Below are 15,122 nucleotides of genomic sequence, written 5' to 3'. Positions count from 1 at the left end.
AAAAAAAAAAAAAAAAAGAACTGTTTCTTTTTTTTTTTTCTCTTGCTCGTCTTTTCTTATTCTATATTAGAGAGAGGATCTCACTATGTTGCCCAGACTGGTCTTGAACTCTTGGGCTCAAAGGATCCTCTCCCGCTTTGGCCTCCCAAAGTATGGGGATTACAGGTGTGAGTCACCATTCCTGGCCAATAATTTGTGTGTTTTTTTGTTTGTTTGTTTGTTGTTTTGATGCGGAGTTTTGCTGTTGTTGCCCAGGCTGGAGTGCAGTGGAGTGATCTTGGCTCACCGCAACCTCTGCCTCCTGGGCTCAAGTGATTCTCCTGCCTCCACCTCCTGAATAGCTGGGACTACAAGCATGCACCACCATACCTGGCTAGTTTTTGTATTTTTAGTAGAGATGGTAGCCGGGCGCGGTGGCTCACACCTGTAATCCAGCACTTTGGGAGGCTGAGGCCAAAGGTAGATCACCAAGGTCAGGAGTTCGAGACGAGCCTGACCAACGTGGAGAAACTCCATCTCTATTAAAAATACAAAAAATTAGCCAGTCATGGTGGTGCATGTCTATAATCCCAGCTACATTGGAGGCTGAGGCAAGAGAATCGCTTGAACCTGGGAGGTGGAGGTTGCAGTAAGCCAAGGTTGCACCATTGCATTCCAGCCTGGGCAACAAGAGCGAAACTCTGCCAAAAAGAAAAAAGAAAAGAGACGGGGTTTCTCCATGTTGGTCAGACTGGTCTTGAACTCCCGACCTCAGGTGATCCACCTGCCTCGGCCTCCCAAAGTGTTGGGATTACAGGTGTGAGCCGCTGCACCAGGCCAAGAACTTGTGTTCTTAATTAAACGCAAGTTGAAGTAAGCCACGTGAACAAGTGTTTGTTTCGCACTGGGCGCTGCACGTGGCACGGCTGCTCCTGACTGCAAGTGCCTCAAACCAGAGCTTTGCCTTGCATGACTCAGCGTCCTCGCTGGATCTGCCACATAGGGGAAGCTCAGTGCACGAGTACAAACAAGCGTCATCCCATTAGCACAAAAGACGCCTTCAAAAGATTTACAATTGTTTGAGGCTGGAAGTATTAAAAATATTAGGTTGGTGCATAAGTAATGGCAGTTTTTGCCATGACTTTATGGCAAAACCTGCAATTACATTTTTTTTGTTTTTTTTTTTTGAAATGGAGTCTTCCTTTGTCGCCCAGTCTGGAGTGTAGTGGTGCAATCTCGGCTTATGGCAGCCTCTGTGTCGCCGGTTCAAGCGATTCTCCTGCCTCAGACTCCTGAGTAGCTGAGATTACAGGCTCCCACCACCATGTATTTTTAGTAAGGACAGGGTTTCATTATGTTGGTCAGGCTGGTCTTGAACTCCTGATCTCAGATGATCTGCCCACTTCAGCCTCCCAAAGTGCTGGGATTACAGGCCTGAGCCACTGTGCCTGGCCCACAATTACTTTTGCACCAACCTAATATATATATATATACACATAAGAATAGAATATATATATACACACACATGTAAGAATATATATATTTACATATATAATATATATACATATATATATATATTCTTTCTACATTTCTATGCTTTCTAGATTTTCAACATAAAAGTATAATCTATTCTGCTATACGATTTTTTAAAAACTTTATTAAACACACCAGACTCAAAAAAAACAAAAACAGAAACAAAAAAGCATCGTTTCTCCCTTCACCACCTTAAGTCTACATCCAGCAGAAAACATGTCAATGTCATTAGAAGCCTCAGTTACGGCCTTTTTAAAAAATGTTTTTTAGAGAAGGGGTCTCGCTGTGTTGCCTAGGCTGGTCTTGAACTCCTGGGCTCAGGCAGTCCTCCTACCTCAGCCTCCCAAAGTGCTGGGATCACAGTATTTTATTTTTTTTAATTACAATTTTTTTTTTTTTAGAGACAAAGTCTCACTATATTCCCCAGGCTGGCCTTGAATTTCTGGCCTCAAGTAATCCTTCCACCTCAGCTTCCCAAAGCACTGGAATTACAGGCATGAGCCACTGCACCATGGCCCACGTCTCCTGTCTTAAAAGCATGTTTCCCCTTCCTATAAAAAGCCCAGGTTCTTGCAAAAGTGGCATTAATATTCTTGATTACTGGCTAAAGCTACAATATAATTCAGCAGGCCAGGCATGGTGGCTCATGTCTGCAATTCCAGCACTTTGGGAGGCCAACGTGGGTGGATCATGAGGGCAGGAGTTTGAGACCAGCCAGGCTAACATGGTAAAACTCCACCTATACTGAAAATACAAAAATTAGCTGGGCGTGGTGGTACCTACCTTTGTCCCTGCTACTCAGGAGGCTGAGGCAGGAGAATCACTTGAACCTGGGAGGGAGAGGTTGCAGCTAGGCTCTGTCTCAAAAAAAAAAAAAAAAAAAAAGAATTCAGTGAGGCTGGCCAGGCACAGTGGCTCACACCTGTAATCCCAGCACGTTGGGAGGCTGAGGCAGGCTGATCACCTGAGGTCAGGAGTTCAAAACCAGCCTGGCCAACATGGTGAAACCCTATCTCTGCTAAAAATACAAAAGATTAACCAGGTGTGATAGTAGGCGCCTGTAATCCCAGCTACTCAGGAGGCTGAGGCGGGAGGATCACTAGGTCAAGAGATCGAGACCATCCTGGTCAACATGGTGAAACCCCGTCTCTACTAAAAATACAAAAAATTAGCTGGGCATGGTGGCACGTGCCTGTAATCCTAACTACTCAGGAGGCTGAGGCAGGAGAATTGCCTGAACCCAGGAGGTGGAGGTTGCGGTGAGCCGAGATCGCGCCATTGCACTCCAGCCTGGGTAACGAGAGCGAAACTCCGTCTCAAAAAAAAAAAAAAAAAAAAAAAAAAATTAGCCAGGCATGGTGGCGCACACCTATAATCTCAGCTACTTGGGAGGCTGAGGAAGGAGAATCACTTGAACCCGGGAGGCGGAGGTTGCAATGAGCCAAGATTTCGATGGCACCACTGCACTCTAGCCAGGGTGACAGAACGAGACTCCGCTTCAAAAAAAAAAAAAAAAAAAAAACCGAGAGCATAAATTCAGTAGGCCATTTATGCTCTCTTGAAGATGTTACAAAGCTTCCACAAACTGTTCTCTCAGCAAAGGAAAGAAAATAAGTCTGGCTAGTTCAGGCATAATCTGATAGGCAAAACATATTCCTCTGAAAGCCAGGATAAGAAATCAGAAGAGCCCCTGGCTTGGAGAAGCCGTGTCTAGACTCCCCGTTGAATCTATAGCTTTTTTCATTAGACAACAGTTTGAGCCATAGGAGCATGCCACTCTTTGTTTCAGAACTTTGGGGGAATTCTGCTCCTTGGCCGAGGAGATAAGAAAAATGTGGCTGAATTCGTTTAATTTAATGATTCTGTGCCAATTTATGCAGGAAAAGCTATGAGAAATAATTTGGCCAGGGACTGCGGAGCTGCACCCATGGAAGCTGGAATCTATGCAAATATCCATCAAAAACAAGCGAGTAAGAGAACTTTGTTGTGTGTTTTGGGTGGTTTCAGGTTTTTGTCCTTTTATTTTGTTAAGGTTGTATAGACATACGGGGCGGCAGCAGGGTGGAGCAAAAAGGATAGAGCTCAATGTCTATTGATGCTCAGTCCCACTTTCTAAGGGTAATAACCAGTCTTTTTAATCCTTCTACAGATATTCTCTGTGTATAATAAAATAAACAAATGGTAGCGATTATTAGTATATCGTAGGTATGACTTTCTACGCCTTGATTTTTTTTTCACTTATCTTGGAGATTTTTCACATCTGTTCAGAATGATCCGCACTGTGTCCCACAGTCTTTCGTGGTCGCCTCCCAAAGCAGGCATCGCACATTCCTTCACAGTAAACAAGACCCAGGGCTTTGGCTGATGTATTAGTACATTCTCATGCTACTATAAAGACATACCTGAGATGGGGTGATTTATAAAGGAAAGAGGTTTGACTCACTGTTCCGCAGGGCTAGGGAGGCTGCAGGAAACTTACAGTCATGGTGGAAGGGGAAGCAAACACATCCTTCTTCGCAAGGCGGCAGGAGAGAGAAGAATGAGAGCCAAGTGAAGGGGGAAATCCCTTATAAAACCATTAGATCTTGTGAGAACTAACTCTCTATCATTGGAACAGTATGATGGAAAACACCCCTATGATGTAATTATCTCCATCCGGTCCCTCCCATGACATGTGGAGATTATGGGGACTACAATTCAAGATGTGATTTGGGTGGGGACACAGCCAAATCCCGTCGTCGGCTGACAATGGAACTATCCCAGTCAACACAGCCACATCGCAGGTGCAGTGCTGAGCAATTTACCCACCTTGCCTAACACAAACCAACCCCCAATTTATGTCATTCTCATTTTACAGAGAAGGAATCTGTGCCAGAAGTGGGATCCAGGCTGTGTGTTTCCACAGCCCAAGATGGTGAGCACGTTTTGCAGAGTCTATCCCACTGCCCTCATGTGGTGAGAGATTCAGATAATTGCCCAGTAACTCCTATTCCTTATCTTTTGCCCAGGGGCCGGACACTCCCAGGAGCTGCAGTATGCCACCGCTGTGTTCCGGGAGGTGGCACCAAGACAGCAAGGTGAGACACAGCTTGGGATAAGAGGTGCTGGTGAAATGAGACAGGTGAAATGAGACATCACAGCCCCTGTGATGTCACCATACTCAGGGGCTTCAGGAGCTTGAGAATGGGGTGGATGGCAGCAACACAGGCACACCACAAGGAACCAATGGCAACCAGCACCCAGCTCCTAAAAAATCTCATCAGGGGATGGAGGCTGGGGAAGAGGGAAGGATGTGGTGGAGCAATGTCATAGAAAAAATCCGGAGAGGAGGATGCAGGATCACTACTCAAACATGTCCTTCCCTCCCTCCCTCCTTCCTTCCTTCCTTCCTTCCCTCCTTCCTGCCTTCCCTCCTTCTTTTCTCTATCTTTCTCTCTCTTTCCTTCTCTCCCTCCCTCCCTCCTTCATTCCTTCCCTCCTTTTCTTTCTTTCTCTTTCTTTCTTTCTCTTTCTTTCTTCTTTCTCTCTCTCTGTCCTTCCCTCCCTCCCTTCCTTCCTTCTTTTCTTCCTTCCTTTCTTCTTTCTTTTCCTTCGTTCCTTCCTGCCTTCTTTTTTTTTTTTTTTTGAGGCATGGTCTCACTCTGCTGCTTAGGCTGGAGTGTAGCGGCCCAGTCTTAGCTCACTGCACCCTCTACCTCTTAGGCTCAAGCAATCTTCCCACCTCAGCCTCCCAAGTAGCTGGGACTACAGGTGTGCACCACCATGTCTATTTTTTTTTTTTTTTTTTTTTTGTAGAGGCAGGTATTTTGCTGTATTGCCCAAGCTGGTCTTGAACTCCTGGGCTCAACCAATCTTCCTGTCTCAGCCTCTCAAAGTGTTGGGATTACAGGCATGAGGCACTGTGCCCAGCTAACATTTTCAAGAATAAATTATTTAACACAGTCCAGGAAAAAATTAGTTAATACTTGGTTCTGTCAGTCCACTCAGCTACTAGAAGTAGGATTTTTTTTTTTTTTTTGAGACAGAGTTTCACTCATGTTACCCAGGCTGGAGTGCAATGGCGCGATCTCAGCTCACCGCAACCTCCGCCTCCTGGGTTCAGGCAATTCTCCTGCCTCAGCCTCCTGAGTAGCTGGGATTACAGGCACGCACCACCATGCCCAGCTAATTTTTTGTATTTTTAATAGAGACGGGGTTTCACCATGTTGACCAGGATGGTCTCGATCTCTTGACCTTGTGATCCACCCACCTCGGCCTCCCAAAGTGCTGGGATTACAGGCTTGAGTCACCGCGCCCGGCCAGAAGTAGGATTTTTCAAAACCGCCTCTTCAGTCACATATCCTAAGTGAATTATTTTCTCTCTTATATTTCAGAAGCCTGTGATTATTATAAACCTGGATATGTCTATGCTGAACTCAACTTCTGAAATTTACAGAAACAAACTACATCTCAGGGTAAGATGCTTTTTATGAAGTTGATTTCCATGAAAAAAAAAAGCAAACTTGAGGCCGAGGCAGTTGGATCATGTGAGGTCAGGAGTTCAAGACCATCCTGGCCAACATGGCAAAACCCCCGTCTCTACTTAAAATACAAAAATTAGCTGGCCACGATGGTGCACATGTGTAGTCCCAGCTACTCGGGAGGCTGAGGCAGGAGAATCACTTGAGCCTGGGAGGCAGAGGTTGCAGTGAGCCAAGGTCATGCCACTGCACTCCAGCCTACGGGACAAGAGCTAGACTTCATCTCCAAAAAAAAAAAAAAAAAAATTGATATTGATGTTCGTTGATGTTCATGATTTAGCTACCCCTCCAGATTTAGCTAACGCCAAAGGTGTGCCTTCACGTGCTGCCTTTCCTGGTCATGTTCCAGGGAGAGAACCCCCTCAGAGTTGAGTTGTGGGGAGGGAGAATGTTTTAGTCCTCTAGGGCTGCTGCCACAAATGATCACACATTGGTGGCTTAGAGCAACCGTCTCACAGTTCTGGAGGCCAGAAGTCCAAAACGAAGGTGTCTATAGAGCCATGCTCCCTCCAGAAGCTCTGGGGAGGACCTTCCTTGCCTCTCCCAGCTTCTGCGGCTCCAGGCATTGTTTGTGGCTGCTTCACTTCACCTCCTGCCTCTGTCTCCACATGGCTTTTTCTGTTCTCTCTTGTCTCTCTCTCTCTCTTTTTTTTTTTTTTGGTTGAGGTGGAGGCTCACTCTGTGGCCCAGGCTGGAGTGCACTGGCACGGCTCGCTGCAGCCTTTGCCTCCCGGGTTCAAGTTATTCTTGTGCCTCAGCCCCCCAAGTAGCTGGGATTAAAGGCACCTGCCACCATGCCCAGCTAATTTTTGTATTTTTAGTAGATACAGCGTCTCACCATGTTGGCCAGGCTGATCTCAAACTTCTGACCTCAAGCGATCCACTGCCTGGACCTCCCAAAGTGCTGGAATTACAGACATGAGCCATCGTGCCGGCAATATGAATGCTTTTAATGCCATTGAATTACACACCTAAAATTGGTTAAAAAGGTACATGTCCTTCAGCAAGAGGGCTTGCAAGCATTGCAAGTTTCATATTCTCTCTCTCTCCTTTTTTTCCTTTTTTGAGACAGAGTTTTGCTCTTGTTGCCCAGGCCTGGAGTGCAATGGTGCTATCTTGGCTCACTGCAACCTCCACCTCCCAGTTTCAAGCAATTCTTCTGCCTCAGCCTCCTGAGGAGCTGGGATTACAGGCGTCTGCCACTGCACCCAGCTAATTTTTGTATTTTTAGTAGACACAGGGTTTCACTATGTTGGTCAGGCTGTTTTGAACTCCTTACCCCGTGATCCACTGGCCTCAGCCTCCCAAAGTGCTGGGATTACAGGCATGAGCCACTGCACCCAGCTGAGTTTCATATTCTCAAATGTCCACATCCCAAGGCCCACCCCGTCCCTTTCAGTGTCAGAAGTCAGCAGAGCGGAACTGCTAGATGTACTCATTCCATCTCCTCCATGGTTGCGCCACCCTTTTTTAAATTGTACTTTAAGTTCTGGGTACACATGCAGATCTTGCAGGATTGTTGCATATGTACACACATGCCATGGTGGTTTGCTGCCTCCATCCCCCCCGTCACCACATCAGGCATTTCTCCCAGTGTTATCCCTTCCTAACCTCCCCACCCCTCGCTGTCCCTCCCCTAGTCCCCCACCCCCTAACAGACCCCAGTGTGTGACGTTCCCCTTCCTGTGCCCATGGGTTCTCATTGTTCAACACTGCCTATGAGTGAGAACATGGCGGTGTTTGGTCTTTTGTTCTTGTGTCAGTTTGTTGAGAATGGTGGTGGTTTCCAGATTCATTCATGTCCCTACAAAGGACGTGAACTCAGATCCTAGAACTGGCTTTCAGCACAGCCTTCCAGCTGCCTGTGAGGAACGAGGGTGGCTTAAACCCTGCCCTCAGGTTTCACAGCTTGCCCTGCACCTGGTAGCCTCTCATTTTCTCCTCACAAACCTTCTAACACAGTTAAGAGAAGCCAGCTGACTCCGCAGTCCACATCAGCATTGCCTCAAACCTTTCAAGTGCCGGAATGCTGGCGTCTGCTAGTGCCCCACTTCTTCCTAAACCTCCTTCCCCATGGCGAGAGGTCTTAGGAATTGCAGAGCTGTGTCGTGCTAAGGGTTCTCACCGCCTACTTATCACCAGCCAGGGAGTCCTTGTTGCCACCTTCCAGAGGGGGTGGTTTTGTTCTCTGAGGCTGCTCTCTAGGGCCTTCTGGTCCCTTGTCTTATCCTGGATTAGACCTGAAAGCAGAGCCTGAAATAAGGCCTTCTGCGAAAATCATTTATGTAGGAAGCAGGCCCAATGCACCACAGGAAAAGCCAGTAGCAGGGTGTTTTGCTGAGGTGGGCACTGTGGTGGGCAGCTTGCTGTGAGCCCACTGGAATCTTCTGAAGAGCCCAAGAGCCTCTTCTCAGTATTGCCTGCTTGAGGATCGACAGTGAGAGGCATGTATCCACTGATGTCCAGCCCTCATCGGTTGAGGGTCACCCCAGGAAGTGACACCTCACCCACTTCTAGACCAGCATGTGGGTATTCCAAGCAGGCCTCCATCAGTGTCTCACCCCAGGCTCTGTAAACACACCAGGACAGAAAGTGAACATGCAATTGAAGCAAGCATTTATCAGTGCACAGTGAGTAGACCTCAGATGCAGCTGGGTCAGAGGGAAGGCCTGGGGGTATGCCGCAGGACACAGAGGTGGCTGACGTACCACCTGTCAACAGTTCCTCTATCACAACTATAACAATGACACCAATAGGGCTGGATGCAGCGGCTCATACCTATAATCCCAATACTCTGGGATGCAAAGGCAGAAGGATTGCTTAAGCCCAGGAGTTCAAGACCGGCCTGGGCAACATGGGAAAACCCTGTCTCTACAAACAATACAGAAATTAGCCAGACTTGGCTGTCATTAAAATTAGCATGTCTGTAAGTGCAGCTACTCAGGAGGCTGAGGTGGGAGGACAGCTTGAGCCTGGGAGGTCGAGGCTGCAGTGACCCTTGATTGTACCACTGCACTCTAGCCTGAGCAAGAGAGTGAGGCTCTGTTTCAATAGATAAGTAAATAAATTAATTAATTTAAAATGACAATAATATCTGATATGTGTTGAGCTTATAGCATGCTCCAGGTACTATTATTATTATTATTTTGAGATGGAGTTTTGCTCTTGTCGCCCAAGCTGGAGTGCAATGGCACAATCTCTGCTAACCACAACCTCCCAGGTTCAAGCGATTCTCCTGCCTCAGCCTCCTGAGAAGCTGGGATTACAGGCATGCACTATCACACCCAGCTAATTTTTGTATTTTAGTAGAGACAGGGTTTCTCCATGTTGGTCAGGCTGGTCTTGAACTCCCGAACTCAAGTAATCTGCCCACCTCAGCCTCCCAAAGTGCTGGGATTATAGGAGTGAGCCACTGAGCCTGGCCTCCAGGTACTGTTATTAAGTGCTTTGTGTACCTGTTCTCATGTAGTCCCACAATACCTCTTTGGAGCGGGTACTCTTATTTCCCTCTTTTCATACAAAAAGAAACTGATGCACAAGGTCACTCAGCTAACACCTGATGGAAACAGGAAAGGGACTCTGGTCTGAGCGACACCAGAGCCCACACTTCTTTTCTTCTTCTTTTTTTGAGACAGGGGCTCATTGTCTTGCCCAGGCTGGGGTTCAGTGATGAGATCACAGCTCACTGCAGCCTTGACCTTCCAGGTTCAAGCAATTCTCCCACCTCAGCCTCCTGAGTAACTGGGATGACAGATGCACCCCACCACACCTGGCTAATTTTTGTATTTTTGTAGAGACAGGGTTTTGCCATGTTGGCCAGGCTGGGCTCAAGCTAATCCTCCCACCTCACCTTTAAGCTCAGGCTTAAGCTACTGGGCTCAGGTAATCGTCCCATCTCAGCCTCCCAAAATGTTGAGATTACAGGTCTGAGCCACCATGCTGGGCTAAGCCCACATTTCCAACTGCTACCTCATTAACGTTCCATGACAGACACCTGGATATTGAGGGCAGGGCTTGCGAACCTGGTCATTGGATCAGAAAAGTCATCAGATAAAAATTATCAAGATCAGCAAGGATTCCAGGACCTGTGGCCCACACACGCTCATTGAAGATGCCCCTGTGTCAAGGGGCAAAGCCAAGGGAAGGAAAGTGGGAGAGATCAGCCAGGCATGCAGCAGGAAGCACCATCATATGTTGCTTAGTGACAAAGATAGGTTCTGATAAATGCGTGTCATTAGGCAATTTCACTGTGTGAACATCAGTGTATTTGCACAAACCTAGTAGCATCCACTACTCCACACCTAGGCTACATGGTGTAACCTATTGCTTCTAGCCTACAAACCTGCAAGGCTTGTTACTGTACTGAATACTGGAGGCAACTGCAACACAATGGTTTTTTTTGTATTTAAACATAGAAAGGGGGCCACTGTCACATAAGTGATTTGTGGTTGACTGAAACATTGCTATGCAGTGCATGACTGCATCTGAAAAATGTATGCAGAGGAGGAATGGGCATTTGGGCAATGGTTATGAACAAGGAGGTGGATTGTGTGAGTTTCAGGCCTGTGGGCAGGAGTCATGACTGTGTGAGACCAGGGGACGTCCAGGCAGGCACAATGTGGGAAATAGATGCTCGGTGCTGCAAAGAAAAATTAGCACTAAGACAAATGATTTTTCAGCAATGCAATTTTTACTTCCTGGACTGCAGGAAGGGTACTTTCGCTAGCCATCTTGCCACAAGAGTACAATGAACAAAGGAAAACAGACATATTTCTTTCTTTTTTTTTTTTTTTTTTGAGACGGAGTTTTGCTCTTTTTGCCCAGACTGGAGTGCAATGGTGCAATCTCGGCTCACTGCAACCTCCGCCTCCCAGGTTCAAGTGATTCTCCTGCCTCAGCCTCCCAAGTAGCTGGGACTACAGGTGTGTGCCACCATGCCCAGCTAATTTTTTTTTTTTTTTTTTTTGTATTTTTTTAGTAGAGATGGGGTTTCACTATGTTGGCCAGGCTGGTCTTGAACTCCTGACCTCATAATCCGCCCGCCTTGGCCTCCCAAAGTGCTGGGATTACAGGCGTGAGCCACCACACCTGGCCTGACATATTTATTTATTATGCATTTGGGGGTCATCCTTACTGCTGCGTCTGATCGTCATTGGCTGAAGCCAGACCTCACAATCTAAACTAAAACCCAATTGGCTAATAACACTTTTAAAGCAGTGGAGAGCTGGGACAGCACATCCAGCACAGATATCTTGGTTAAAGTACAAGGACATAGAATGTACTACGTGCCTGTAAGCATGGCATGTCTAACAGCTACACAGGATAGTGCTTAACAAAGAGCACACTTATGATTTATTCTTTAGCAAGAAAGGAAAATTTTAAAAGGAAATTTTCTACTTCCCACCCACAAGAATGTATGTTGGCACAGACAGGCCTGGCCAGGTAGTAGAATCTTTTTTTTTTTTTTTTGATAGGGTCTTGCTCTGTCACCGAGGCTGGAGTGCAGTGGCCAGATCTTGGCTTACTGCAACCTCTGCCTCCCGGGTTCAAGTGATTCTCCTGCCCCAGTCTCCCAAGTAGCTGGGATTACAGGCATGTGCCACCACACCCAGCTAATTTTTGTATTTTTAATAAGGACAGGGTTTCACCATGTTGGCCAGACTGGTCTCGAACTCTTGACCTCAAGTGATCTACCTGCCTTGGCCTGTCAAAGTACCGGCATTACAGGTGTGAGCTATTGTGCCCAGCCAGTGGCAGAATCTTGACTCCAAGAGAGTTCTGACAAAAGAAATAAAATATCATAGCCTTGAAATAATATTTAGCATTTTAAATGTAAGCTTTCTCCATTCACACTTTTGACATCAAATGTGTGGGTTTTTTCCACACTAACAACCAATTCTCCAACTCTCTTGGACACCAATAATTCCATCCTGACTTTCACTATCAGGAGTTACTATCAGACCCCACAGGTTATGGGCTCAGTCCTACAAGATGACCCCCAGCTCAGACGCTAGTCACAAGTTGAAGCCTCACATACTACTGTCCAACCAGCTATAAATTCTGGGTTCCTACCACCCCCTCCTTGGGCTGGATAACTTGCTAGAATGGTTTGCAGAACTCAGGAAACCAGTTTAATTACTACTATTGGTTTATTATAAAAATGTAAAGAGGGCCATGCACGACAGCTCACGTCTATAATCCCAGCACTTTGGAAGGCCGAGGCAGGTGAATTGCTTGAGTTCAAGAGTTTGAGACCAGACTGGGCAACATGATGAAACCCTGTCTCTACTAAAAATACAAAAATTAGCTGGGCATGATGGTGCACATCTGTGGTCCCAGCTACTCGGGAGGCTGAGGTGGGAAGATCACTGGAGTTGGGGCAATTGAGGCTACAGTGAGCGTGATCCTGACACTGCACCCTGGCGTCGGTGACAGCAGGACTCTATCTAAAAAAAAAAAGGCATAAAAGATGCAGATGAGGAGGTACACAGGGTAAAGTCCAGAGGGTCGTGAGCACACATGCTTCTGTTCCTGGGGGATGGGGACTGCCGCCCGTGGGGCATGTGGATGCATTCACCAGCCTCAACGCTCTCCCAGCCCTGTGGTTTAGGGGACTGGTCGAAGTGGGGCTGAAAGTTCCAAGCTTCTAATCATGGCCTGGTCTTTCTGGTAACCAGCCTCCATTCTGAGACTATCCAACAGCCCACAAAGAGTCACCTCATTAGAACAAAAGATGCTCCTATTACCCAAGAAATTCCAAGGGATGTAGGAGCTCTGTGTCAGGAACCTAGGCAGGGACCAAGTAAGTATTCCTCACTGTCTGGCAATTCCAGTGCTCTTTATTTTTTTATGTAGATCCAGATTTCCATCTGACAATATTTTCCTTCTGCCCAAAGGACTTCCTATAAGAACGTGCTTCCGCATAGAACAATCATTTAAAACCAGGAAATTAACCCCAATACATTACCGCCAAATAATCCTCAGGTCCCCATTCCAGCCAGTTGCCACCATAAGCTCCTTGATAGTTAAAGGATGCTTTGGCTGAAGAATCAAGCATTGGATTTTGCTGTCATGTTCCTTCTCCTTCAATCTGGAATTGTTCCTCAGCCTTTCCCCGTCTTTGACACTTTTGAAGATAATGGACCAGTGACGATTTCATGTCACTGATTTTGAATTTACCTGACGTGACCCATGGTTGGACTGGGGATGCATTTTTGCCAGGATTATTACAGAGGATGTCCTGTTCTCCTTGATGTGTCCCATCAGGCGGTGCATGTCTGCCACCTCCCCCGTACCTGCGCATCACTTAGATCACTTGGGTAAAGTGGTGTTTGCTAGGTTTCTCCAGTGTAACTAATGTTTTGTATTAATTAATATTTTGTGGATGGGCAGTTTGAAATTATGTGAATATACTATATATCAATTTGGAGTCATATCACTCATCATTATATGTTTTGTTTGTTTTTGAGATGGAGTCTTGCTCTGTCGCCCAGGCTGGAGTGCAGTGGCGTGACCTCAGCTCACTGCAACCTCCGCCTTCTGCATTCAAGCAATTCTCTGCCTCAGCCTCCTGAGTAGCTGGGATTACAGGCACCCACCACCACGGCCAGCTAATTTTTTAAATTTTTAGTAGATGCAGGGTTTCACCATCTTGGCCAGACTGGTCTTGAACTCCTGACCTCATGATCCACCCACCTTAAGCCTTCCAAAGTGCTGGGATTACAGGCATGAGCCACTCTGCCCGGCAGAGTGTTTCTTTACTGTCTGGCCCAACAATATATTCCAGGTTCATCTTGTCCTTGTCATGATCCGGCTCTGGAGTCAGCTGTATTTCCAGGGAGCTCTGGTTCCTTTAGGAAGAGCTCTGTATTTAGAAACAGAGGTTGAGCTCTAGCTGTGACCATGGCGCTTAGGGTTTTCGTGTTTCTAGACCCTTCTAACCATCAGAGGTTAGGAATGCATTTATGCATATATTAACATCTATACCTATTTCCATCTCTACAGCTATCTGTATGTGCCTCAGCCTCCCCAGTAGCTGGGATTACAGGCACCTACCACCATACCCGGATAATTTTTGGATTTTTAGTAGAGACGGGGTTTTACCACGTTGGCCAGGCTGGTCTTGAACTCCAGACCTCAGGTGATCTGCCTGCCTCAGCCTCCCAAAGTGCTGGGATTGCAGGCATGAGCCGCTGTGCCCTGCCAGTTTATGGAATTTGATTAATCCCCTTGCATATAATAAATCTCCATGCAGACCCCCTTCTCACCCCATTTGGACTCTGACCCCGATATTCCCTACATGAACGTGCTCCTATGCAGAGCCTGACACACTCTCAGACTCCGACACCTTAGCCACCCTCACCCCTCCCCCAGACATTTCCCCACCCTGCTCAGGCTCTAACGCCCCACCCTGGTCAGCCATCCCACCCAGAGGCCCTTCCTGTCCCCTCAGAGTCTGACACCCACTCAGGGCTCCATCACCACCCTCCTCCCTCATTCAGATAGCCTCCCTCCCAGACTGCCCCTCCATGAGAATATCCCGTTTGCCCCACCTTGGTGAGGACACCTGCCCCAGCCCATGTCCCCACCCCCACCTGCAGGACACTCCTGGCCCCTCATGGGCTCCAGCACCACATGCTGGATGGACTTATCACCTTGTGGACACCCAACCTCCTGCTCTGGGACCCACCCCTAGGTGGACTCCCTCTTCACCCCAGAAGGGCTGGTCACCGAGCTCCCTGGCCTTTCAGCTTCCCACTCCACCTTATCCCTGTGCAGAGGCTCAGCCCCACCCAGTGGCCTTTGGGTTGAATTGTCCAGGAAGGGCGGAAGAAGAGGATCTGCTGAGTTTCATTTCAATAGCCACATTTTTCATGTCTAGAAGTTTCACTTTGGTTATTTTGCAAATCTACACATTCTTTAAATTTTTCATGGTGAAATAGAGTGCATATTATCTGAAAACACATTAAAAGTATGCATATAGGCTGAGCACAGTGGTTCTTGCCTGTAATCCCAGTGCTTTGGGTGGCTTAGAGGGGAGGATCACTTGAGCCCAGGAGTTTGAGACCAGCTTGGACAACACAACAACAA

The 15,122-nt window shown here is 47.1% G+C and overlaps 1 protein-coding gene across 4 annotated transcripts in view; it reads left to right on the top strand.

Moving 5' to 3' along the window:
* Positions 1-13,465, top strand: part of MILR1 (mast cell immunoglobulin like receptor 1) — a 32,173-nt gene extending 18,708 nt beyond the window's left edge. The window contains exons 6-10 of one of the 4 annotated variants that reach the window (XM_032241970.1): positions 3,393-3,482; positions 4,370-4,426; positions 4,521-4,589; positions 5,886-5,966; positions 12,929-13,465. In XM_032241970.1, coding sequence (XP_032097861.1) covers positions 3,393-3,482; positions 4,370-4,426; positions 4,521-4,589; positions 5,886-5,938 — 269 coding nt within the window. In that variant the 3' untranslated portion in view covers positions 5,939-5,966; positions 12,929-13,465. Of the gene's footprint in view, positions 1-3,392; positions 3,483-4,369; positions 4,427-4,520; positions 4,590-5,885; positions 6,065-12,887 lie in introns of those variants that run through there. The other 3 variants (XM_032241971.1, XM_032241972.1, XM_032241973.1) reach the window with 3 other exon arrangements.
* Positions 13,466-15,122: the final 1,657 nt, after the last annotated feature.

The sequence above is a fragment of the Sapajus apella genome, unplaced genomic scaffold (assembly GCF_009761245.1).
Source record: "Sapajus apella isolate SASKATOON/1434 unplaced genomic scaffold, GSC_monkey_1.0 scaffold48, whole genome shotgun sequence".
Taxonomy (NCBI): Eukaryota; Metazoa; Chordata; class Mammalia; order Primates; family Cebidae; genus Sapajus; species Sapajus apella.
The sequence above is the reverse complement of the archived record's forward strand: the minus strand, read 5'-3'. Positions and strand labels throughout refer to the sequence as shown.